The sequence below is a fragment of the Bos indicus x Bos taurus genome, chromosome 3, assembly GCF_003369695.1.
Source record: "Bos indicus x Bos taurus breed Angus x Brahman F1 hybrid chromosome 3, Bos_hybrid_MaternalHap_v2.0, whole genome shotgun sequence".
Lineage (NCBI taxonomy): Eukaryota > Metazoa > Chordata > Mammalia > Artiodactyla > Bovidae > Bos > Bos indicus x Bos taurus.
In genome coordinates, this window is record NC_040078.1 from 10,713,658 (window position 1) to 10,740,856 (window position 27,199).

At 38.9% G+C, this 27,199-nt stretch overlaps 1 protein-coding gene across 6 annotated transcripts in view; it reads left to right on the plus strand.

Moving 5' to 3' along the window:
* Window positions 1-27,199, plus strand: part of LOC113884434 (gamma-interferon-inducible protein 16-like) — a 202,530-nt gene that overhangs the window by 163,398 nt on the left and 11,933 nt on the right. For all 6 annotated transcript variants that reach the window (XM_027529041.1, XM_027529035.1, XM_027529028.1 and 3 more), the window contains 5 exons: window positions 13,501-13,785; window positions 14,694-14,821; window positions 17,163-17,324; window positions 18,811-18,978; window positions 23,227-23,421. In XM_027529041.1, the coding sequence (XP_027384842.1) occupies window positions 13,521-13,785; window positions 14,694-14,821; window positions 17,163-17,324; window positions 18,811-18,978; window positions 23,227-23,421 (918 nt within the window). In that variant the 5' untranslated portion in view covers window positions 13,501-13,520. The remainder of the gene's footprint in view (window positions 1-13,500; window positions 13,786-14,693; window positions 14,822-17,162; window positions 17,325-18,810; window positions 18,979-23,226; window positions 23,422-27,199) is intronic.

A 27,199-nucleotide genomic window follows, 5' to 3' on the forward strand; every position in this document is an offset into this window, starting at 1 on the left:
CCAGCATTTATTATTTGTAGACTTTTGGATCGCAGCCATTCTGACTGGTGTGAAATGGTACCTCATAGTGGTTTTGATTTGCATTTCTCTGATAATGAGTGATGTTGAGCATGTTTTCATGTGTTTGTTAGCCATCTGTATGTCTTCTTTGGAGAAATGTCTATTTAGATGCAGAGAAAGCCTTTGACAAAATTCAACATCCATTTATGATAAAAACTCTCCAGAAAGCAGGAATAGAAGGAACATACCTCAACATAATGAAAGCTATATATGACAAACCCACAGCAAACATTATCCTCAATGGTGAAAAATTGAAAGCATTTCCTCTAAAGTCAGGAACAAGACAAGGGTGCCCACTTTCACCATTACTATTCAACATAGTTTTGGAAGTTTTGGCCACAGCAATCAGAGCAGAAAAAGAAAAGGAATCCAAATTGGAAAAGAAGAAGTAAAACTCTCACTATTTGCAGATGACATGATCCTCTACATAGAAAACCCTAAAGATTCCACCAGAAAATTACTAGAAATAATCAATGGCTATAGTAAAGTTGCAGGATATAAAATCAACACACAGAAATCCCTTGCATTCTTATACACTAATAATGAGAAAACAGAAAGAGAAATTAAGGAAACAATTCCATTCACCATTGCAATGGACAGAATGAAATACCTAGGAATATATCTACCTAAAGAAACTAAAGACCTATATATAGAAAACTATAAAACACTGGTGAAAGAAATCAAAGAGGACACTAATAGATGGAGAAATATACCATGTTCATGGATTGGAAGAATCAATATAGTGAAAATGAGTATACTACCCAAAGCAATTTATAGATTCAACGCAATCCCTATCAAGCTACCAACAGTATTCTTCACAGAGCTAGAACAAATAATTTCACAATTTGTATGGAAATACAAAAAACCTCGAATAGCCAAAGCGATCTTGAGAAAGAAGAATGGAACTGGAGGAATCAACCTACCTGACTTCAGGCTCTACTACAAAGCCACAGTTATCAAGACAGTATGGTACTGGCACAAAGACAGAAATATTGATCAATGGAATAAAATAGAAAGCCCAGAGATAAATCCACGCACATATGGACACCTTATCTTTGACAAAGGAGACAAGAATATACAATGGATTAAAGACAATCTCTTTAACAAGTGGTGCTGGGAAATCTGGTCAACCACTTGTAAAAGAATGAAACTGGACCACTTTCTAACACCATACACAAAAATAAACTCAAAATGGATTAAAGATCTAAACGTAAGACCAGAAACTATAAAACTCCTAGAGGAGAACATAGGCAAAACACTCTCTGACATACATCACAGCAGGATCCTCTATGACCCACCTCCCAGAATATTGGAAATAAAAGCAAAAATAAACAAATGGGACCTAATTAACCTTAAAAGCTTCTGCACATCAAAGGAAACTATTAGCAAGGTGAAAAGACAGCCTTCAGAATGGGAGAAAATAATAGCAAATGAAGCAACCGACAAACAACTAATCTCAAAAATATACAAGCAACTCCTACAGCTCAACTCCAGAAAAATAAACGACCCAATCAAAAAATGGGCCAAAGAACTAAATAGACATTTCTCCAAAGAATACATACAGAGGGTTAAAATTTATTTATTTTTTAATTGGAGGGAAATTGCTTTACAATTTTGTGTTGGTTTCTGCCATACAACAAGGTGAATTGGTCATAATTGTATGTATATCTCTTCTTTCTTGAGCCTCCTTCCTCCCCCAACCCCACCCCTCCAGGTGGTCACAGAGTGCCAGGCTGGGCTCCCTGTGTTATGTAGCAACTTCTCACCAGCTATCTGTTTTACACACGATACTGTATATATGTTGATGCTACTTTCTCTATTTGTCTCACTATCTCTTTACCCCTCTATGTGCACAAGTCTGTTCTCTACATCTGTGCTTTCATTCCTTCCTTGTGAATAATTTCATCGGTACCATCTTTCTAGACTCCATATATATGTGTTAACATATGATATTCGTTTTTCTCTTTCTACTTCACTCTGTATAATAGGCTCTAGGATCATCCACCTCATTAGAACTGACTCAAATGAAGAGTTAGAGCTTGAGCAAATTCCGGGGGATAGTGAAAAACAGGGAAGCCTGGCATGCTGCTCTTCATGGGGTCGCCAAGGGTCAGACATGACTTAGTGACTAAATAACAGCAAATGGTGTTTAAAAGCGTTCTAGTTTCAACAATTTTTTTTTGTTCTATTCTGTGAAAAATACCTTTGGTAGTTTGATAGGGATTGCATTGAATCTGTAGATTGCTTTAGGTAGTATAGTCATTTTTAAAATATTGATTCTTCCAGTTTAGGAATATTCATCTGTTTGTGTCATCTTTGATTTCTTTCATCAGTGTGTTATAGTTTTCTGCATACAGGTCTTTTGTGTCTCTTTAGGTGGTTCATTCCTATTGCATTTTATCCTTTTTGTTGCAAAGGTGAATGGAATTGCTCCCTTAATTTCTCTTTCTGATTTTTTTTTTTTTTTCTTTTTGGTTAGTATATAGGAATGCAAGGGATATCTGTGTATTAATTTTATATCCTGAAATTTTACTATATTCATTGATTAGCTCTAGTAGCTTTCTGGTGGCATCTTTAGAGTTTTCTATGTATAGCATCAGGCTTCCCATGTGGCGCTAGTGGTAAAGAATCTGCTTGCCAATGCAGGAGATGTAAGAGACACAGATTCAATCCCTGGGTTGGAAAGATACCCTGGAGAAGGGCATGACAACCCACTCCAGTATTCTTGCCTGGAAAATCCCATGGACAGAGAAGCCATGTGGACTACAGTTCATAGGGTCACTTAAGAGTTGGATTCAACTAAAACGACTTAGTATGCACGCTTGCATGTATAGTATCATGTCTTCTGCAACAATGAGAGTTTTACTCCTTTTCCAATCTGGATTCTTTTTATTTCTTTTTCTTCTCTCATTACCGTGGCTAAGACTTCCAAAACTATGTTGAATAATGGTTGTGAGAGTGGGCACCCTTGTCTTGTCCTGATCTTAGAGGAAATAATTTTAGTTTTTCACCATTGAGAATAATATTTGCTATGGGTTTGTCATTTATGGTCTTTATTATGTTGGGATAGGTTCCTTCTATGCCAACTTTCTGGAGAGCTTTTATCATAAATGGATATTGAATTTTGTTGAAAAGCTTTCTCTGCTTCTATTGAGATGATCATATAGTTTTTAACTTTCAGTTTGTTGATATGATGTATCACATTGATTTGCATATATTGAAGAATCCTTGCATCCCTGGGATAAACCCCACTTAATCATGTTGTATAATGCTTTTAATGTCTTGTTGGATTCTGTTTGCTAGAATCTTGTTGGGGATATTTGCATCTCTGTTCATCACTGATATTGGCCTATAATTTTCTTTTTTGGTGGTATCTTTGTCTTGTTTTGGTGTCAGAGTAATGGTCACCTTGTAGAACAAGTGGGACGTTTCCTTCCTTGGCAATTTTCTGGAAGAGTCTGAGCAGGTTACATATTACCTCATCTCGAAGTGCTTGGTAGAATTTACTTGTGAAGCCATCTGTCCCTGGGCTTTTGTTTATTGAAAGATTTTTGATTATGGTTTCGATTTCAGTGCTCATGATTGGTCTGCTAATATTTTCTATTTCTTCCTGGTTCAATCTGGAAGGTTGTACTTTTCAAAGAATTTGTCCATTTCTTTCAGGTTGTTCATTTTATTGGTGTATAGTTGCTCATAGCAGTTTCTTATTATCCTTTGCATGTCTGCATTGTCTGTTGCAACTTCCATTTTTTTCATTCTAAATTTTACTGATTTAAGCCTTCTCCCTTATTGTCTTGATAAGTCAGGCTAACAGTTTGTTAATTTTTTTTTTTTAATCTTCTCAAAGGACCAGCTTTTAGTTTTTTTTTTTTTTTAATCTTTGCTATTGTCTCCCTCATTTCTTTTTCATTTATTTCTGCTCTGAGCTTTATGATTTATTTACTTCTCATAACTGGGCTTTTTTGTTCTTCTTTTCCTAGTTGATTTAGGTGTATGGTTAGGTTATTTAATGTTTTTCTTGTTTTTTGAGTTAGGCTTGTATTGCTGTAAGCTTCCCTCTTAGCTGCTTTTGTTGCATCTCATAGGTTTTGAGTTATTAAGTTTTCATCATTATTTGTTTCTAGGTATTTTTTATTTCCTCTTTGATTTCCCAGTAACCACTTGGTTATTCAGAAGCATATCATTTAACCTTTATGTGTTTGTGTATGTGTTTGTGGTGGTGTTTACAGTTTTTTTTTTTTTTTTTTCCCCTTGTAGTTGATATCTAATCTTATGGCATTGTGGTCAGAAAAAACATGCTTAATGCAGTTTTATTTTTTAAAAATTTATCAAGGCTTGATTTGTGATCCAAGGTGTTATCTATCCTGGACAATGTTCTGTGTGCACTTGAGAAAAAACATGAAAACTGTTTTTGGATGAAATGTCTTATAGCTATCAACTATAGTCCAGTGTATCATTTAAAACTTGTATCTCTTTATAAATTTTCTGCCTGGATGATCTGTCTGTTGGTGACTGGAGTGTTAAAAGTGTTTAAAAGTCCCCACTATTACTGTGTTACTGTTGATTCCCCATTTTATAATTATTAGCATTTTCCTTATGTACTGAGGTGCTTCTATGCTGTGTGTGTATATATTTATAATTATTATATTTTCTTCTTGGGTTGATCCCTTGATCATAATGTAGTGTCCTTCCTGTCTCTTGTAATGATTTTATGTTAAAGTCTATTTTATCTTATATGTATATTGCCACCCCTACTTTTTCCATTTTCATGAAATACTGTTTTCCATCCTTTACTTTCAGTCTGTATGTGTTCCTAGGTCTGAAGTGGGTCTCTTATATATATAGGAACCTTGTTTTTGTATCAATTCAGCCAGTTTGGTTGAAGCAATTGGTTCATTTACATTTACACTAATTATAGGAAATGGCAACCCACTCCAGTGTTCTTGCCTGGAGAATCCCAGGGACGGGGGAGCCTGGTGGGCTGCCGTCTCAGGGGTCACAGGGTTGGACACCACTGAAGCGACTTAGCAGCAGCAGCATGATCCTATTACCATCAATTACTTTAGTTTTTTTTTTTTTTTTCACTTTGTTTTTGTAGGTCTTTTCTTTCTCTTGTGTTTCTTGTCTAGAGAAGTTCCTTTAGCATCTATTGTAAAGCTGGTTTTGTGGTTCTGAGTTGTCTTAACTCTGCTTATCTGTAAAACTTGATTTCTCCATCAAATCTGAATGATAGCTTTGCTTGGTAATCTTGATCATAGATTATTTTTCCTTTCATCATTTTAAGAATATCCTGCCACTCCCTTCTGGCCTGTAGAGTTTCTGTTGAAAGACCAGCTGCTAGCCTTATGGGAATCCCCATATATGTTATTTGTTGCTTTTCTATTGCTACTTTCAATATTTTTTATTTGTGTTTAATTTTTGTTAGCTTGACTAATATGTATCTTGATGTGTTTCTCTTTGTGTTTGTAGTGTATGGGATTCTGAGCTTCCTGGATTTGGGTAGCTATTTACTTTCCCATGTTTGGCAAATTTTCAACTATAAACTCAAATATTTTTTTCATACTGTTTTTTCTTTTTCTTTTCTTCTTCTAGGACCCCTATAATTCAAATGTTGGTGTGGTTAATGTTGTCCCAGAGGTTTATGAGGCTGTCCTCATTTCTTTTTTCTTTATTCTTCTCTACTTCAGTTATCACCACCATTCTATCTTCCAGTTCACTTACCTGTTCTTCTGTCTCAGTTATTTTTTGGGTTCCCTTGAGTGCATTTTTAATTTCAGTTATTGTGTTTCTCATTGCTGATTGTCTATTCTTTATTTCATTGAGATCCTTGTTAAACATTTTTTGTGTCTTCTCAGTCTGTGCCTCTTCTATTTATCTGTGCCTCCATTTTTTTTTTTTTTTTTGGAAGATTTTGGATTATCTTTACTACCATTACTCTGAATTCTTTTTTAGGTAGATTCCCTGTTTCTTTATTTGTTTGATCTTATGGGTTTTTACAATATTCCTTCATCTGCTGCCTGTTTCTCTCTCTTTTCAACTTGTTTGATTGATTGTATTTGCCATCTCCTTTCTACTGGTTGCAAGGTCAGGTTTCTCTTATTTGTGAAGTCTGCCCCCAGTGGGTGGGGATGGATCTGTGCTTTGTGAAAGTTTCCTGTTGGGGAGACTGGTGTCTGTCCTGGTGAGTGGAGCTGCATCTTGTCTCTCTGGAGGGCAGTGCCACGCTCAGTGGTTTGTTTTTTGGGGTGTCTGTGGGTTTGGTATGGCCTTGGGCAGCCTGCCGCTAATGGGCAATGTTGTATTCTTGTTTAGCTGATGGTTTGGTATGAGGCATCTGACACCGAACTTGCTAGCCTTTGGGTGGTGCCTGGTCTTAGTGTTGAAATGGAGACCTTTAGGAGACTTCTCACTGTTTAATGTTCCGTGGGGTCTGAAGTTCTCTGGTGATCCAATGTCCTGTACTCTGATCTCCCACCTCAGGGGTTCAGGCCCAAACCCTTATTATCACCCAAGACTCCACAAGGTATACAGCACAGAAAGAAAGAGATAGAAGAAAAAAGAAAAAAAAAAAAAAGGTGTGTGTGGTATGTGTGTGTGTGTGTATATATATATATATATATATATATATATATATGGATATATATATAGATATACATATATAAAGATATATTATATATAAAGTGTGTATATAAAGAGTGATAGTAAGAAGAATGTCCTCCTCAGTCTTCTGTCATCCTCACCACACAGTGAGCATCAGCCAATCTGTCTACTCAGGAAGCCCTCCAATATTTCTAGGAAGCTGGTCTCTGGACATGCTGTGGGCACTGTGGGGTCAGTTCACACTCACATCTGGCCTAATTCCAGCTTGTACTTGCTTCCAAATCCCATAATTGCCCCCAAAGTCCACAATCTCAAGCTAATTGTGGATACTTAATCCATTGCACCTGTGGCTGCAGAAATAATTTCCTTCTTCTTCCTTGGTCACACAACCTCTGGTACTCAGCTTTGGTTTTGGCCCTGCCTCTGGTGCCTCTTTAGTTTTAAATCTAGATTTAAGGGACTAGATCTGATAGACAGAGTGCCTGATGAACTGTGGCTAGAGGTTTGTGACATTGTACAGGAGACAGGGATTAAGACCATCTGCAAGAAAAAAAAATGAAAAAAATCAAAATGGTTGTCTGAGGAGGCCTTACAAATAGCTGTGAAAAGAAGAGAAGCAAAAAGCAAAGGAGAAAAGGAAAGATCTACCCATTTGAATTCAGAGTTCCAAAGAATAGCAAGGAGAGATAAGAAAGCCTTCCTCAGTGATCAGTGCAAAGAAATAGAGGAAAACAATACAATGGGAAAGACTACAGATCTCTTCAAGAAAATTAGAGATACCAAGGGAACATTTCATACAAAGATGGGTTCAAGAAGGACAGAAATGGTATGGACTTAACAGAAGCAAAAGATATTAAGAAGAGGTGGAAAGAATACACAGAAGAACTGTACAAAAAAGATCTTCACGACCCAGATAATCATGATGGTGTGATCACTCACCTAGAGCCAGACATCCTGGAATGTGAAGTCAAGTGGGCCTTAGAAAGCATCACTACAAACAAAGCTAGTGGAGGTGATGGAATTCCAGTTGAGCTATTTCATATCCTAAAAGATGATGCTGTGAAAGTGCTACACTCAATATGTAAGCAAATTTGGACAACTCAGCAGTGGCCACAGGATTGGAAAAGATCAGTTTTCATTCCAATCCCAAAGAAAGGCAATGCCAAAGAATGCTCAAACTACCTCACAATTGCACTCATCTCACACACTAGTAAAGTAATGCTGAAAATTGTCCAAGCCAGGCTTCAATAATACATGAACTGTGAACTTCCAGATGTTCAAGCTAGTTTTAGAAAAGACAGAAGAGCCAGAGATCAAATTGCCAACATAGGCTGGATCATTGAGAAAGCAAGAGCATTCCAGAAAAACATCTATTTCTATTTTGTTGACTATGCCAAAGTCTTTGACTGTGTAGATCACCACAAATTGTGGAAAATTCTGAAAGAGATGGAATACCAGACCACCTGACCTGCCCCTTGAGAAACCTATATGCAGATCAGGAAGCAACAGTCAGAACTGGACATGGAACAACAGAGTAGTTCCAAATAGCAAAAGGAGTACGTCAAGGCTGTATATTGTCACCCTGCTTATTTAACTTCTATACAGAGTACATCATGAGAAATACTGGGCTGGAAGAAGCACAAGCTGGAATCAAGATTGCCAGGAGAAATATCAATAACCTCAGATATGCTGATGACACCACCCTTATGGCAGAAAGTGAAGAGGAACTGAAGAGCCTCTTGATGAAAGTGAAAGAGAAGAGTGAAAAAGTTGGCTTAAAGCTCAACATTCAGAAAACTAAGATCATGGGATCCAGTCCCATCACTTCATGGCAAATACGTGGAGAAACACTGGAAATTGTGTCTGACTTTATTTTTCTGGGTTCCAAAACCACTGCAGATGGTGATTGCAGCCATGAAATTAAAAGACACTTACTCCTTGGAAAAAAAGTTATGACTGACCTAGACAGCATATTAAAAAGCAGAGACATTACTTTGCCAAAAAAAAAAAAGTCCATCTAGTCAAGGCTATGGTTTTTCCAGTAGTCGTGTATGGATGTGAGAGTTAGACTATAAAGAAAGCTGAGCACTGAAGAATTGATGCTTTTGAACTGTGGTGTTGGAGAAGACTCTTGAGAGTCCCTTGGACTGCAAGGATATCTGACCAGTCAATCCTAAAGGAAATAAGTCCTGGGTGTTCATTGGAAGGACTGATGTTGAAGCTGAAACTCCAGTACTTTGGCCACCGGATGCGAAGAACTGACTCATTTGGCAAGACCCTGATGCTGGGAAAGATTGAAGGCAGGAGGAGAAGGGGATGACAGAGGATAAGGTGGTTTGATGGCATCACTGACTCAGTGGACACGAGTTTGAGTAAACTCTGGCAGTTGGTGATGGACAGGGAAGACTGCTGTGCTGCAGTACATGGGGTTGCAAAGAGTCAGATGCGACTGAGACCCTGGTGTCTGTTCCCTCCCCATAACACAACGGGGTGGAAGTAGCAGCTTATTAAGCCTCACTTACCCAGTTGGACTGGGAAGAGGGAGAGGTATTCAGACACAGTTATGGTATGTGGGGAGTGCCCACTGTGGCTGAGATCTGCCACAGTGTATTTCCCCCCCATCGCCACAGTCTGAGGTGGAATGTGTATTTCCCCAGGGGAATTGGTCCCAGGTCTTTGGTCCCTCAGCAGGGCAAAGTTGCACAGATTCCCAGGAAGGTATGAGCAGTGACTTGTACCTGAATGCAGCTTGGTGGTGGCTGTAAGCCCTGAGGTCAAGACTGCAGTGGCCTCCTGTCCCCTACCTCTGGCATCTACACTGGTCAATCCCTCCTCTGGGATCACAAATGCCGTGATGTGTAGTCTCACCTCTGGCACTTATGCCGGCTTTGGGATATCTATCTCTGGGGTTACGGTCCACAGCCATGGCTCATGCCACTTACGGCACTCACAAAGGTAACGTCCTATGATCTGCGAGCATGTAGTGTTGGAGGGTCTCTTGCCTCTGTGGCAGGCCCAGGATTTTCCCTGGACTCCCTAAGCTGTCATACTAGCCCCCTCAGAGTATCTTCATAGCAACTCAACCCCAGTAATCTCCATAGGGTCCAACCCCCAAAACTTGAGCCTCAGCACCCAACTCCCACTCACTGCAGTGAGCGTGCAAACAGTCTCGACTGGAAAGTGCTGATCAGCAATGATATCTGGGGTGAATCATCTCCATTCTGCCTGCTGAGGACCTTTTGATGTGTTTCTCTCTGAGGTTCTGAAGCTCTGTCCATCCCTGCCCATGAAGGGGTTTCCGAGTATGAGGAAACTTTTCATCCTTCTTGGCTGCTCCCCAAGGCACAGGTCCCTGTCCCAAGTCCTTTGTCTCTTCATTTTTCTATATGTTCTGTCCTACCTCATTCTGTGGAGCTTAGCTTGCCTTTTTGGAAATCTGGGGTCTTCTGCCAGTGTTTAAAAGTCTTCTCCAAGAGTTGTTCCATATGTAGATGTATTTTTTTTAATATATATATAAATGTGGGGAGGAAGGTGATCTCTCCATCTTGCTCCTCCACCATCTTGAAAGTTCCTCCTGTATATTAGTTTTGTATCCTTCAACTTAAGTGAATTCATTGATGAGTTTTAGTAGGTTTTTTGTGATGTCTTTATCTCATCTGCAAACAGTAACCATTTTAAATTTACCTTTGCAATTTGAATTCCTTTTATTTCTTTGTTTCTAGTTTGATTGTTGTGACTAGGACTTCTAATAATATGTTAAATAAAAGTGGGGAGAGTGGACATCCTTGTCTAGTTCATATATATGTGATTATTATAAGTTGCTGATCTAAGTTTAAATACATTTTAACAACACTGCATTTCCTCCCCATTACCATGTTTAATATTTTGACGTCATAGTTCACAACTTTTTGTTTTGTATATCCTTTAACATCTTATTGCATATATAGATGATTTGACAAATTTTATCTTTTAACCTTCCTACTAGCTTGATATATTACCTTTACTGTATATTTACCTTTACTAATAAGATTTTACCTTTTATGTTTTATGTTTCTTTTCTTTTTACTTGGAAAAGTCCCTTTAGCATTTATTTTAAAGCTGGTTTGCTGGTGCTGAACTCTTTTATATTCTGCTTACCTATGGAACTTTTAATGTTTCTGTGAAATCTGAATAAATGCTTTGCCAGCGAGAGTATTCTTGGTTATAGAGTTTTCTTTTTCATCATTTTAAACATATCATGCCCCTCTCTTCCTGTCTGCAGAGTTTCTGCTGAAAATTCAGCTGATAGCCTTAAGGAAATTCCCGTGTATGTATGTTGTTTTTCCCTCTCTGATTTTAATATTTTCTCCTTACTTTTAATGTTTGCCAGCTCAATTACAATGTATCTTAGCATGGTCTTCTTTGGGTTTACTCTGTTTGGGACTCCATATTCTTCCTGGACCCAGATGTCTGTTTCCTTACTGAAGTTAGAGAATTTTTTAACTATTATATCTTTAAATATGTTCTTTGCCCCCCTTTCTCTCTATTCTCTTCCTGGGACCCACTGTAATGATATGATGAATGATAACATGCTTGACGTTCTTCCAGAGTTCTCTTAAACTGTCCTCAATTTTTTTCTTTTTTTATTCTGTTCCGCTTCAGTGATTTCCATTATTCTGTCTTCCAGATCAATGGTCTTTTCCACTGTACTGTTTAATCTACTGTTGACTCCTTCTGCTATATTTTTCATTTCAATTATTATACTTTTTGTCTCTCTTTGATCTTTGTATTTTCTAATTTTTTGTTAAAAACTTCTAACTTCTCACTCTGTATATCCCGTCTTCTCCCGAGTTTTTTTGAGTGTCTTTGCTGTCATCTTTATGATTTATTGTGTAGATTGCCTATCTCCATTTCACTGACTTCTTTTGAGGTTTTAGCTCATTTCCTCACTTGAAACACATTCTTCTGTAGCCTCATTTTTCTAACTTCCTCCTTTATTTCTGTGTATTTGCTACATTTGTTATATTTCCTGACCTTAGAAAAATAGTCTTTTGTTGAACATACCCTCTTTGTCCCTCCAGTGCATCCCTTCTGGTCACCAGAGCTATAAGCTCTGGGAGCACAAACCCTACTGTGAATTCTGTTTGTGAAGGGTCCAGGTTGTGTCTTCCTCATGAGACTCTAACGCCTGATGATCTGAGGTGGAGCTGAGATGGTGACGCTAGTGCTGCAGAGCGGCTGCAAATGCAGACTATCTTTAGCAGAGAGGTTTGACTGCACAGAGACCATAATAAATCAATTGCTTGCAGACGTATCAAAACCCTTTTAGTGAATGGCAAAAGACAAGCTGCATCTGGTGGCAGGTTTTATAGTGGTAAGTGAGTTGATGTACTTTAAGTCAGAATTCAACACTTCTTTTAGTCCTCATGTGGCCTGCCCAGTATTTTATTTACCACTACCAACCAGGTCTCTTTTCCTCACTATGTGCTAGTCTTGGTCACAATTTTTGTAAGTCCATAAGTTAACCCTTGCCAAAATGATTGAAATACAAATGTCACTGGAGAGCCCCTTTGAAAAGTTGGAAAGACCCAATGATGAGACAGCAGAAGAATCTTAAGATTGTAGGCAGAAAGAAAACTGGATTTAAAAGAAAGTACCAAGTCATCTTAAATTACAAGCTCATTGCACAGGTAATTCACATTCTCCAAGCCTGCTTTGTATAATATGTGGTGACTAACTATCCAACGAAGCCATGAAACCTTTAAAACTTCCTTGCAACATAGAGAAAAAACACCCTGCATTAAACATCGCCTTTGGATTTTTTCAAAAGAAAAACATATTACACAAAGAAAAGAAACAATTTTTGTAGGCCAGCACTTCACCAAATATGTCTGAACTGAGAAGATCATTCTTAGTGGCTAACCACATTGCTAAAGCTATAGTGGCTAACCACACTGCTAAAGCTAAGAAGCCCTTTACTGTATTATTGGTGAAGAGTTGATCCTGCCTGCTGCTAAAGACATTTGTTGTGAACTTTTAGGAGAGGCTGCAGTTCAAAAGGGGACACATGTTCTTCTTTCAGCTAGTATCATAAATGGATGAGCTGATGAAATAGCAGAAGATATTGATGCACTATTGTTAGGATTAATGAGTCACCCTGGTACCTAATCCAGACTGGATTGTCTACTGGAGTGGGTTGCCATGCCCTTCTCCAAACTTCAAATCTCCATACATTCTGGTGGAATATCTGGAGATTGCCTCAAAAGCATTGAAAAGCCTGCTTCCATTTTCAACATCCTATCTTTGTGGAGCAGAGTATTCTACAGTGACCAGAACCAAAATGAGATTACAGAGTAGACTGAGAATAAGCAACACACTCTGAGTGTCACTGTTTCTCATATTTCCAAATGGGACTATCTATGTACTAATGTGCTAAGTTGCTTTAGTCATGTCTGACTCTTTACAACCCTATGGACCATAGCCCACCAGGCTCCTCTGTCCATGGGATTCTCCAGGCAAGAACACTGGAGTGGGTTGCCATGCCATCCTCCAGGGGATCTTCCTAACCCAGAGACTGAACCCATATCTCTTATGTCTCCTGCATTTGTAGCACCACCTGGGAATCCCCACTAGCACCACCTGGGAATCCCCAGTTAGTTGCAGGAAAACAAGCTCAGTTCTCCCACTGATTCTGCATTATGGTGAATTATATAATTATTTCATTATATATCACAGCATAATAATAATAGAAACAAAGTGCACAATAAGTGTAATGTGCTCAGATCATCCTGAAACCATCCCTCCACTCCAGTTTGTGGTCTATATAAAGGTATAACACTATATGTTATTTTTCTCTTGTAGGCACATCCCTAATTTGAGAGATGGGGAATGACTACAAGAAAATTGTCCTGCTAAAAGGATTTCAGCGCATCAATGACAAATGTTTTAACATGATTAAGTCTTTACTGGCCCACGATTTAAAACTGACTAGAAAAATGCAAGATGAATACGACAGAGTTAAAATTGCTGACTTGATGGAATTGAAGTTCCGAGGGCCTGACTGTGTTGACAAGCTAATAGAGTTGGTCAAAGAAATAGATGAAATTAAAGACCTTGCCAAAGTTCTTAGAAAGGAGAAGTTAAAAGGTAACTGGAAGAACCCTTATTTCTCACTCTCTCTCACTGACCTCAACTTTGACCTTGAATTGGTCAAAGTTTAGACCTCTCTTTCCCAACTTGAGACTCAGCAGCCATGACAATGGTAGCATTTTAGATGCCAAGAATTAACAACTTAGAGGATGTGTTTCCTACAAAGAGATCTGATGTGTTTTAGAGGGTATTTTTGGGGGTGTGGGCAAAGAAAATACTAAGAGTTGATGAGAAAGTCTGAGGCTTCCATGCATTAGAAAGTTTAGACAATGAAGAAACAAAGTTAGAACATGTAGGTTTTTGAAGTATTTAAATCAGTTAATATGCATGCTCTATCATCACATTTACTTCATCATTTTTATACTTTCTAGAAATAAATATGAAACAGTACTTAAGCAAAAACCTACCTCTCAGAGATGTGAAGAACTCACCTCTTATAAAACCACCAGATTAGAAAACATATTTGAAAAAGCGGAATCCAGTATCACCATTTTGTCCCATCACAAGTTAGACTACATTTTCCTTCTTTGGTTTCAGTAATTCAAATAGATCTTCTATAGGCGTTGACCCATGACTAGCATCATGAAAGTTTAGTTTATTAAGAGGAAGATAAAGAATATGAGAGTTGTAAAAGGATTTGACTGAGATAGATGAGTCCAGAGGATAGGATGAATATGCTTGTTGTACAGGGGACAAGAAAGGAAACCACTGAGGATGTTTGAGACAGAATCTGTATCTATGTTGCTACTTTTGGCCACCTTTGGCCAAGTGAGGCTAATGCAGTAGAGGTAGATACAGCCATACCCAGATCCACCAGCAGGAACTGAGAGGAAACACTGTTGAAGGTGCTTCATGTACCTCGACCAGCTTCTTTGGATTTACCATGTTCTCTTTTATGACATCAGTTATAAAGAAAAACAAGGCAAAAGGAGCAACTCCAGCACAAAACCAGAATACGTCCAGTCTTGGGCAATCCACATCCACTGCAAATGAAGCTTTGGGATCCGAATCAGTCAAGGATACACCTGTGAAGGTAGGATGGCTAAGGTCCCACAGAAGGAGTTTTTACTATGGCTTTTTTTAATGAGCTCTTAGTTCTTTATTCATTTCTCAATGTAAATAGAAGAATTAGAGAAAAAGGGAACCGGGGCAAAGTGAAAATGAGTTTCAGAGTCAGTAAATTAATAGGTACTGACTACCCACTATGTTTCTGAACTACTGTGCACTTTAACTTATATAATATAATTCTGATTGATGGAAATATGGAATCATTACTCCTCTTCTAGAAGTATATTAAAACAGCAATCATATTAGGAAAACAGTTTACCAAAGTTTGCCAAAGCCTACCCAGATAACCACGATGGTATGGTCACTCACCTAGAGTGAGACATCCTGAAGTGTGAAGTCAAGAGGGCTTAGGAAGCCTTATTATGACCAAAGCTAGGAGTTTATGGAATTCCAGCTGAGTTATTTCAAATCCTTAAAGATGATGCTGTTAAAGTGCAGCACTCATTAGGCCAGCAAATTTGGAAAACTCTGCAATGGCCAAAGGACTGGAAAAGGTCAGTTTTCATTCCAATCTGAAATAAAGGTAATGCCAAAGAATGTTCAAATTACTGTACAATTGCACTCACTTCTCATGCTTCCAAGATTATGCTCAAAATCCTTCAAGCTAGGCTTCAGCAGTATGTAAACCAAGAACTTCCAGATGTACAAAGCAGATTTAGAAAATTCAGAGGAACAAAAGATCAAATTGCCAAATACTGCTGGATCATAGAAAAAGCAAGAGAATTCTAATAAAAAGAAACATCTCAGATGGTAAAGAATCTGCCTGCAATGCAGGAGACCTGAATTTGATTCCTGAGTAGGGACAATCTTCTGGAGAAGAGAGTGGCAAACCACTTCTGTATTCTTGCCCGGAGAATCCCATGGACAAAGGAGCCTGGTGGGCTACAGTCCATGGGGTCAACAAAATTTGGACATGACTGAGTGATTAACACTTTAAACTTTGAACTCTGCTTCATTGACTATGCTAAAGCCTTTGACTGTGTGCATGCTCAGTCACTCAGTCGTGTCCAACTCTTTGTGGCCCTATGGACTGTAGCCCACTAGGCTTCTTAGTACATGGGGTTCTCCAGGCAAGAATACTGGAGTGACTTGCCATTTCCTTCTCCAGGGGATCTTCTTGACCCAGCAATTGAAACCGTGTCTTCTGCATCTCCTGGATTGGCAGGCGGATTCTTTCCACTGTGCCACCTGGGAAGTCCTTGTCCCACAGCCCTTGCTGTACATGCATGCCATCCCTCTCCGACACTGCCATCCCTCCCCAACTTTGACTGTGTGAATCATAACAAACTGTGGAATATTCTTAGTGAGATGGGAATACCAGACCACATTATCTGCCTCCTGAGAAAACTGTATGAAGGAAAAGAAGCAATAGTTAGAACTGGACATGGAACAAGGGGCTGGTTCAAATTTGGGAAAGGAGAACCACAAGGCTGTATGTTGTCACCCTGCTTATTTAACTTATATGCAAAGTAAATCATGCAGAATGCCGGTTGGATGAAGCACAAGCTGGAATCAAGATTGCCAGGAGAAACAAATAACTTCAGATATGCAGATGACATCACCCTTTTGGCAGAAAGTGAAGAGGAACTAAGGAGTCTCTTGATGAAAGTGAAAGAGGAGAGTGAAAAAGTTGGCTTAAAGCTCAACATTCAGAAAATGAAGATCATGGCATCCTGTCCCATCACTTCATGGCAAATAGATGGGGAAAAAGTGGAAACAGTGGCAGACTTTATTTTCTTGGGTGCCAAAGTCACTGTGGATGGTGACCACAACGATGAAATTAAAAGATGCTTGCTCCTTGGAAGAAAAGCTATGACAAACCTAGATAGCCTACTAAAAAGCCAAGACATCAATTTGCCGACAAAGGTCCTTATAGTCAAACCTATGGTTTTTCCAGTAGTCATCTACAGATGTGAGAGTTGGACCACAAAGACGTCTGAGTGCTGAAGAACTGATGCTTTGAAATTGTGGTGCTGAAGAAGACTTTTGAGAGTCCCTTGGACAGCAAAGAGGTCAAACTAGTCAATCTTAAATGAAGTCAACCCTGAAAATTAATTGGAAGGACTGACGTTAAAGCTGAAGCTCCAGTACTTTGGCTACCTGATGCAAACAGCTGACTCTTTGGAAAATACCCTGATGTTGGGAAAGATTGAGGGCAGGAGGAGAAATGGGCAACAGAGAATGAGATTAATTAGAATGAATATAACTAGAATCTAGTAATAAAAAAGTTAATTTTCTCAGTAGTGAAGATGTATTTCATTTCTCATTGAAAACTACTAACCAGGCAGGGGAAATCCTACTTTCAGAAAAAGAAAACCACGAAAATTAATGAATCTAAGAGGATGAAGCTAACCGAGGAGCAGAGTCAGCTTCCAGGATCGTCAGTAACGAGCATAGAGTCAACTAAGGGCCTTCTCCAGACTCCTCAAATGCCTCCATCAAAGCCATCCAGCAGTTCCTCAACCAAGGTACCATTTTCCTGTTCCTAATATGTGTCCCTCCCTACAATATATTATAAGAATACTCATGACCCCGAAAGAATCTCTCAGTATTCCTTTCCTAGATACAAACTTCTTTATGCAATCAAATCACCCAAAAACTTATCAAATAAAATATTGAGGCCAATTAAATCAATGAATTAAAAAAATGTTGAGGCCTCAGTGTATTCTAAGTCCTTGGACTTTTGGACATTTTTACATTTATGAATAATTGCTGACCTTACAAATATGACGGGCCTATGGAGGTGGCCAGGCAATTAGACAGGAATATAAGGGTATGTTTATCCCCAACATTTCTGTTTCCTTTCACCTCTTTTCTCTTAACTGCACCTCTAGATTAGTTCTCAGCACTCTATGCTCCTTCCCATGTCAGGTATTTGCACACAGGCTAATTCCTTGATTTGCATTCGTGATTCATGTTGCTTTAATGGCTAAATTAATTCAACCATCAGGTACCAGCCTGAATTCCTTCCTCAGCATGTCCTCACTGAGACAACCCTCCCCGAAACTTATAGATAGTCTCATTTTTTATTGCCGTTACAGAATCCTTTACTATTCCTTTATAGTATGTATCACAACTGTAATAAATTTGTTTTTCTTCTCTTCTGGACAATGATCTTGGAGTATAGGTATTCTATCAAAAAGGAATACAAGACAGGGGTGGGAAAGTGAGTCCACAGCTGTAGGCATCAACCTCTATCCCAACCTGCTTTTTATTTTGCTCTGGGTTACATGAAACCTGGAACTATGGAGCATGTGTCTGAGATGAATGGGAAGGAAAAGATTCCCCCAAGATAAGTGTCAAAGGTAGGCAAGGGCAAGATTTAAACCACAATCTCTAACACAGTTTCTTACCCAAGACCCAAGTTGCCCTCTAACTCAGTCTATATCTTTACCACTACCCCACACATTCCACTTGAAGACAGAACTCCTAGGTAAGGGGACTTTAAATTTGTGGTTTTGTTGTGGTTGTTGTCATTGTTCTTATTAGTCACAAGAGTCCATATTTCTCCTAGTAATCTTCCTCAGAAGATCAGTAGGTTTGTAGAAGCCTATAGAATGGATATTAGAAACCCACTTATGTCTTTTCTTGATGAAAAAGTCATAGTTAACAGACATCCTTAAGTGCAGCCAACTTTGGGCTGTGATTTGCTTCTCTTATAGCCAGGGAAGGTTATCTACTTGCTTTGGCCTGTTCGCATCAGATGTAGGATCCAGATTCCATCCCCAAACCAATGAAATTTTGTTTGAACTTTTAGTATTTGGAGAGTGAAATTTGTAATCATAGTTGAGGTAGGTAAAGGATAAGTAATACAGGTATCTGAATATATGCTATTAGTCCAGAAAAAATTGAAAAGTTCAGATTGAACATTTAAAAAGACAAAGGATGCTGTATTCTGTGTGATTTTGAAAGTCATTTTCAAGAACTAAGAAAAAAAAATCTATTTTTATCTAGAAAAAAAGTGACACAGCCACCAAACCTAAGGACGTAAAAAGGAAGATGATACCTTATAACCAGAGTCAGCTTCCAGGAACTTCAGCAACCAGCTTGTACCCAACTGTGAGCAGTGACCAGAGGACTCCAATTGTTCTACCAAAAGAATTCAGCAATTTCTCAATCAAGGTACCGGCTTTTTGATCCCATTCCTTGTACTTCTTACAACATAAGTACAAGAATTATCATCATTGAATTTCCCATTTATTCATTGATTATAATTTCTCCTTCATTTATCAGTGTTTAGTCTGTGATCCCACTCTATTCTAACTCCTTGTTAATTTGGCTATTTACCAAAGCATGAGTTCATGAAACCTCCAATTTTGAGAGGTTTACTGTCTTGTATTGAATAGAAAGAGGAGGGAAAGATGACTAAACAAGTCAAAATGAGCGTGTCTTTACTTCATACATTCCACTTTCCTTCGGCCCTCTTCCCGTTTGCTCACTGACCACATGGCAGGGTTTATTTTCAAAGTCCGGTGCTCCTTCTCAGGTCAGATGTTTTGACATAGACACTTTCCGTGTTTGAAATCACTTGTCTTGAGTTGCAAACTTTAATCTCTTCCTAGGGCAAGTCCCTGCTGATACCTGCCCACTCTCAGAATATATTAGGTATTCCTCTTGTTTGCTTTCAAAGGTCAGTTTACTTTCTATTTTTTAGCACTTACTGAAACTATAATAAATGTACATTTTTATTTGTTACTGGACTATAATATAAATTATAAGGTGCCTGTCAACTGAAAAAATGCACAATCTAAAAGTTAAGAGTTGTTTTATTCAGCAGACAAATATGAGGACTTAAGATGAGGACACGGATTCTCAGATAGCTCTGAGAGAGCTGCTCTGAAGAAGCAAGGGTGGGGAGGCAGGTTATACAGGAATCTTGTAACAAAGACCAGGCAGTCAGAACATCAAATGTTACTGTTTGTAAAGAGAACCTGATGTCTCAAGAAATTTAACACATTTTTATATACAGAAAGATGCAAGGGTCTGGGCTCACTGAAATAATCCCTTTGCTATAAAGTTCAGCTATCTGGGGACAGTATCTTGTGCTTCCTTACCCTGAGTCTCCTGAGGGGACACCGTCAGGATTGGCTGAAGCAGTTGACTGCTTGCTGGAGGGCATTTTGCTTCTATCCTGAGTTCCCTCAGGGCTTACAGTGCGGGCAGCTGTAATGCGATGGCTTGATGGCCACAACATCCTCAGTTTACTGATACAGCAGGCAGCGTTTTTCATTCAAAGTGCCCTATTCCCAGGATAAGACCAGATCAGGATGGAAAAGTGAGCGCGCTCACACATGTGCATCAACTCCTATCCTCGCCTGCCTTTATTCTGTCCTGATATGACCCTGTGGTTACCATCACACTGGGGTACAACACCTATTCCTGCAGCAAATAACCAAGTGACCGGAGGAATAGGCCAAAGCAGCATTTAAATCATGAAAATATTTTGTCACCCAAGTTCCAGGCTGCCCAGGCTGAAGCCCGCTATACGAATCCAAGCATAGCAGTTGAAGACATTTCTTTTGACATAGTTGTTCAAGTTTTATCATGTTATGGTTTTTATTACTGTTAACTCTGATAATTAGTAATGCCTCATGTAGTCTCTCTTTGCTTTATTTATGGGATAGAGCTAGTAATCTGTGCCTGTTTGCCTCTAGGTCCAGATGGCCTTGGTCTAGTCATTGAAACCTCAGACCCGCTGTCAGTCTGCTTGTGACAATGACATGCATGTACACCACAAGTCAACTCTGCTTTTCTATGCATACAGGCTTAGAATTGACACTTTCTAAGGTCCCACCTGCCTAAATTTGTGAAATAGTCATTTCTACTTTCATATGAATCATTCTGCTGCCCCCCAAATTCCCGGGAGCATAGGAATCCCAGAGGCCCATCTATCCCCTTGGCCTCATACACCTAAAAACACCTTGCAATCATTTCTCCTTTGGGGCCCAGTCACTTCAATAGGAGGCATGAAACAAAAAGGATCTGGCCATTCTGCTGGGAAAGAGCAGGAAAGCCTTGCTCCCTCATCACAGGGTCTCCCAACTATTTTTTTCTGTGATATGCAGGCTATGTTTGGCATTCAGAGACAGAAGCAGACCAATATTTTCTTTGATTCCTACTGCTGTGTCTCCCTGAAAGCAAATACCACATATTGGCATGATTTAAGAACCAGGTGGAGTTGTGAAGGATATAAGCCAAGGGAAAAAAAAAATCCATTACTATTTTTAAATACTATCCACCCAAAATAGTGTATTTTAGGGATCTAAATCCTGCTTCTATGATGGAAGTTTTTGTTTAACTGATTGTGAAAACCAATCATGATGCTCTTGTCAATGTGATTAAATTAGTAGTAGAGGTGAATAGCGGAGAAGGCAATGGCACCCCACTCCAGTACTCTTGCCTGGACGTGACTTAGCAGTAGCAGCAGAGGTGAATAGAAAAGTTTCTTTAATAAAGTCCTTCCAATACCACCTCTATCTGGGATTTCCATCGAGAAGACCAGAATTAAGCATGAAACATCTGTGGATCAGAGCAAAAATAGAAACCCCTGTGTCTACTGTAAAATAATAATGCAGTGATATTTCTATGTATGAAATACATTCAGCAGACTTTTAAGATATGGGTTCTTTGTGTACATTATCTCATTATTCTTTATAACACCTCCTGAGGATGCTATTGTTAATCCCACTTGACATATGAAAATGCTGAAGTTCATAGGGTTAAAAATCTTCTCCTAAGTCATGCAGAAAATAAACATTAGAGCCAGGATTCAAATCTGCTGCTGCTGCTAAGTCGCTTCAGTCGTGTCCGACTCTTTGCGACCCCGTAGACTGCAGCCCACTAGGCTCCTCTGTCCCTGGGATTCTCCAGGCAAGAACACTGGAGTGGGTTGCCATTTCCTTCTCCAATGCATGAAAGTGAAAAGTGAAATTGAAGTCGCTCAGTCGTGCCCGACTCTTAGCGACCCCATGGACTGCAGCCTACCAGGCTCCTCCATCCATGGGATTTTCCAGGCAAGAGTACTGGAGTGGGGTGCCATTTCCTTCTCCAGGATTCAAATCTAGCTTAACTGAATTCTAAAATGTGAGCATTTAACGGCATATATTGATCCCACAGTCAGAGCATAGACTGCTTCAATATCTGAAATTTACCTCTAAAAATTTATATCAGATAATGTTATGTCTCAGATTTGTTTTCATATCCTAGGCTCTCAAGCCTTCTAATAAGAAATGAGGTGACAAGGGAGGTGAGAGAGTATCCTAATCAAGAAGCTACATGTCAGAGACAGTCATTTTAATCAGGTCCCTCATCTAAAGTTTTATCAGCAACTGGTACTTTATGAATTGGTTAAATGGATGCTCAAAGTGGTAAGAACTGTGGCAATTCTACACTGTGCATGTTAAGTCGCTTCAGTCGTGTCCGATGCTTTGCGACCCTATGGACTATAGCCTGCCGGGCTCCTCTGTCCATGGGATTCTCTAGGCAAGAATACTGGATTGGTTGCCATGCCCTCCTCCAGGGGATCTTCCTGACCCAGGGATAGACGCTGCGTCTCCTGCAACTCCTGCATTTCAGGCAGATTCTTTACCACTGAGGCACTGGTGAAGCCCTCTATACTGTAGAATGTTAGAAATAGTCTTTCATGGGTAAAACCAGAGATAGTCAAGATACATTGTTTCATAAACACTTCCTGCCCTGGCTTAAACAATTGTAAAAATTCAAGTACTAAAATTGTATATGTATGGGTTCCTACCCTGGGTGAAATTGCAAATGGATTTGTGCATTGTTCATAGCGATGAAAGATTTGGTTGCCTGATAGAGACTAGGCAGACAACAGAATCCCTCCTAAGGGTTTATGAATTTGAGATAATATCTCTGGTATGTTGACAAACAGAGCATTGAAATGAATGGAGACCTGGGTTTCCTAGATTTGAAGAGCAGAGGATAGAAACCATTTTGCTTATTTGGTAAATACATGAGGCAATGAAAGACTTAATGAGTAAAAATGTTCATGAATGCAGCCTATGTTGTTCTGAGACCATTATAACCTGATAGAATTTCAAGTGTTGTCTTAGTAAAGTTGCAACAGAGGTAGAGCCAGAATTCCAAAACAGACCAATGACATTGCAATTACCTGAGTTTTAACATTGCAGAGAGAAGTTTGCAGTCCTAGTGAGGGGCAAAGCTGGGGAGGTATTGGGAGTGTCAGAAGATGTGCTCTTATTCCAGAGAAATTTGTTATTCCAGAGAAAATTGGCAGAGTGTGGATACTGTGGTGTCTGTGACAGAGAAAGACAGACAGATACAGAGAAAGATGGAGGGTAAGAGAGAAACGTTATTGTTCATATGATATTGAAAATCATTAACCAGAAAGAAGAAAATGCACATCTTTCAGTTGGAAAAATAGAAGACATGACCACTAGAACTGCTGACCCCAGGATGAAACTATCCCTGGAGCAGAGTCAGGTTCTGGGAATTCCAGCATACAGCACAATCCCAATTGAGAATTACCTCCAGACTCCTCAGAAGCTGCCACCAACTACATCCAGCAGTTCCTCAACTAAGGTACCAGATTCTCATTTTCAGTATTTCCCTCTTCCTACAATATAATGACAGGGACCAATAGAACTGTAAAAGAACTTCTCGCTAATCCCTTACAGTATCCAATTCTTTATTAATTAGGTCACACATGTTGTTACTGAGTGTGTACTTTGAGATCCTACTGGCATTCAAATTCTGACTCTCACTATGCTGTGCTTTGCTTTAGGATAATCTATGGCCGAGTGTGCACCTAAATCATTCCTCTTCAGTAGTGGGTATAATTAGTAATTTGTTTAATTTTATTTTTGTGTTTCCTTCAATACTATGAAAGAGAGAAAGTTTCCTTATAGTTTTCTCACTATGAAAGAGAGAATTTAGGGTGCAATAGGGTAGAGAAATATAGAAACACAGCACTATTGTCTTTTTCTTTTGGAAATAATATCATCCATATTAGGATGCAGAAATTTAGGAAATGAAGATACATGGACAAAGATAATTAATGTTAACTGTCTGAAATCTCCCCTCTATCAAATGCTCTCTTTTGGTAAACAGACTTTCTGATTGTATCTTTTGTTATGTATATACAAAGAACATCAATTTGTTTCAGGTTGATCACATTACACATATTTTTCTATAATTCATTCTTTTTCTTTCATCTTGAAATTCTATTCAAGAAATGTAGATTTAAATTATTATTTTAACATAAAAGAGTAATTACATGATTATCTTATGAATTAAACAATAATCCTTTGCTATTTGACTTTAGGCTATTTCAGTATTCCACATACATACAATGAACGTAATAAGAACCTGTGTCCATCAGGTCTACTTTCATGACCCTGTGTATACAATATAATTTTTTTCTCAAGTCCTGTGTACTTCTTCTCAAGATTCTGCTCATATTACTAGTAAGAAATTTGTTGTTACTGGTTAACTTGTCCTGGGAATGAGCATTTGGATATGGGGAGAATTGGCCACAGTGATGAAAATGTTATCAGAGTTGAGCCCTGTGACCCACAGGTCATGGCTTATATGATTGTACGGGTCAGACCACAAGAAGCACTGCTGATCTGTAGAGGCAGCTGTCCTGTCTCCATGAATTGGTCCCTAGGGCTCTTATAGCCACCTTTGCCTTCATACCTCCTCTTACACATGAGTGGCCTCCCTTCCAATTCAAAATGATCTCCTAAAACTCGGAAATGGTGCAACCACTGGGTAGATAGGAGGTCATAGAAAAGCCCCTGGCACCTGACTTCTCTTTTGACATTCTTCTCCTTAGGTCCTGCCATTATTCTACCAGGAGTGTGTAGAGGAGGAAAAACAATTTGCCCTCTGCCCTTCTGAGGTCTTAGCTGAGATCCCTTTTTTAAAACAAAGATCGTTGTTGTTCAGTTGCTCAGTTGTGTCTGAATCTTTGTGACCCCATGGATTGCAATACTTCAGGCCTTCCTGTCCCTCACCGTCTCCTAGAAGTTTGCCCAAGTTTTTGTCCATTGCATCAGTGATGCCATCCAGACGTCCAGCCATCTCATCCTCTGTTGTCCTCTTCTCATTCTGCCCTCAGCCTTTCCCAGCATCAGGGACTTTTCCAATGAGTTGGCTATTCACATCTGGTGACCAAAATACTGGAGGTTCAGCTTCAGCATCAGTCCTTCCAATAAGTGTTCAGGGTTGATTTCCTTTAAGATTGACTGGTTTGATCTCCTTGCTGTCCAAGGGACTCTCAAGAGTCTTCTCCAGCACCACAGTTCAAAGGTATCAATTCTTTGGCGCTCTGCCTTCTTTACGATCCAGCTCTCAAAAACATATGTGACTATTGGGAAGACCATAATCTTGACTGTATGGAACTTTGTCAGCAGAGTGATGTCTCTGCTGTTCAACACACTGTCTAGGTTTGTCATTGCTTTCTGCCAAGAAGCAATCATCTGATTTCATGGCTGCAGTCACCAACTGCAGTGATTTTAGAATCCAAGAAGAGGAAATCTGTCACTGCTTCCTCCTTTACCCCTTCTATTTGCCATTAAGTAACGGGGCCAGATGCCGTGATCTTAGTTTTTTTTTTTTTTTTTTTTTTAATATTTAGTTTTAAGGTGGCTTTTTCAATCTCTTTCATATTTATCAAGACGTTCTTTAGTTCCTCTTCACTTTCTGCCATTAGAGTGGTATCTTTGTTAAAACCGAGATTAACAAGAAAAAAAAAAAAGCAGAAGTTCCCTAACAGGTTTATCTCATCTATACATAGAAGATACCCAGGAAAAATAAATAACTCCCTGAGGTGGCCTAAACCACCAACTTAAAATACCATCTTTAGTGAAAGACAGTAGAAAGAAAAGTGTGGGAGGTCAGTTATAAGAAAGTTACCAGGAAAATCAGGGTAAACAAGGGTAATGTTTGTTATGCAGGTTTAAGTCAGTTTCTAGTCTAGTGATAATATTCTCCCAAGGTTTAGAGTCCGCCTTCTCTTCCTGGTACACAGAAACAGACACGCTTAGAAATGGAAATTTAATTTATAAATACAAATTTCCCTTACAAAAAGGCATCTTCCTCTCTGGTTTTAGAGGTGTTTTGTAAAAATAATCAGTTTAAGATAATCTTGTACCAAGGAAACATATTTTGGGTGGTTGATTTTGTTACTCTTCAAAATGTCCTTTATCCAGGACATTTCCACATTCAGAAAATTCATGAGATTCTTCCAATGACTGTCTTATTAATACTTTTTCAACATAACACTGCTTTCCTGAAGAAGGACTAATTTTGGTCTTTAAATTGTCATATCTACTGGGGTGTATAGGAGGCAGTGTTCAAAATCATTCCAAAGAAAAAGAAATGCAAGAAAACAAAGTGGTTGCCTGAGGAGGCTTTACAACTAGCTGAGGGAAGAAGAGAAGTGAAAGACAAGGGAGAAAGGGAAAGATATACCCAACTGGTTGAAGAGTTCTGGAGAATAGCAAGGAGAGATAAGAAGGCCTTTTAAAATGAATAATGCAAAGAAATAGTGGAAAACAATGGAATGGGAGAGACTAGAGATCTCCTCAAGAAAATTCAAGATATCAAGGAAATATTTCATGCAAGAATGGGCACAATAAAGGGCAGGAAGGATAAGGACCTAACAGAAGCAGAAGAGATTAAGAAGAGGTAGTAAGAATACACAGAAGAACTACACAAGAAAGATCTTAATGACCCAGATAACCATGATGGTATGGTCATTCACCTAGAGCCAGACATCCTGAAATATGAAGTCAATTGGGCCTTAGGAAGCATACTACAAACAAAGCTAGTAGAGGTGACAGAATTCCAGCTAAGCTATTTAAAATCCTAAAAGATGATGCTGTTAAAGTGCTGCACTCAATATGTTAGCAAATTTGGAAAACATAGCAGTGGCCACAGGGCTGGAAAAGTTCAGTTTTCATCCCAATTCCAAAGAAGGGCAATTCCAAAGAATGTTCAAACTACCATACAATTGCAGTCACTTCACATGTTAGCACAGTTATGCTCCAAATCCTTTAAGCTAGGTTTCAACTGTACATGAACTGAGAAATTCTAGATGTAGAAGCTGGGTTTCAAAGAGGCAGAGGAACCAGAGATCAAATTGTCAACATTCTTTGTATCATGGAAAAAGCAAGGGAATTCCAAAAAAAATATCTAATTCTGGTTCATTGACAATGCTAAAGATTTTGACTGGATCACAACAAACTGTGGAAAATTCTAAAGAGGTGGGAATACCATACCACTTTGCCTGTCTCCTGAGAAACCTGTATGTAGGTCCAGAAGCAACGGTTTTTATAGAACTGGACATGAAACA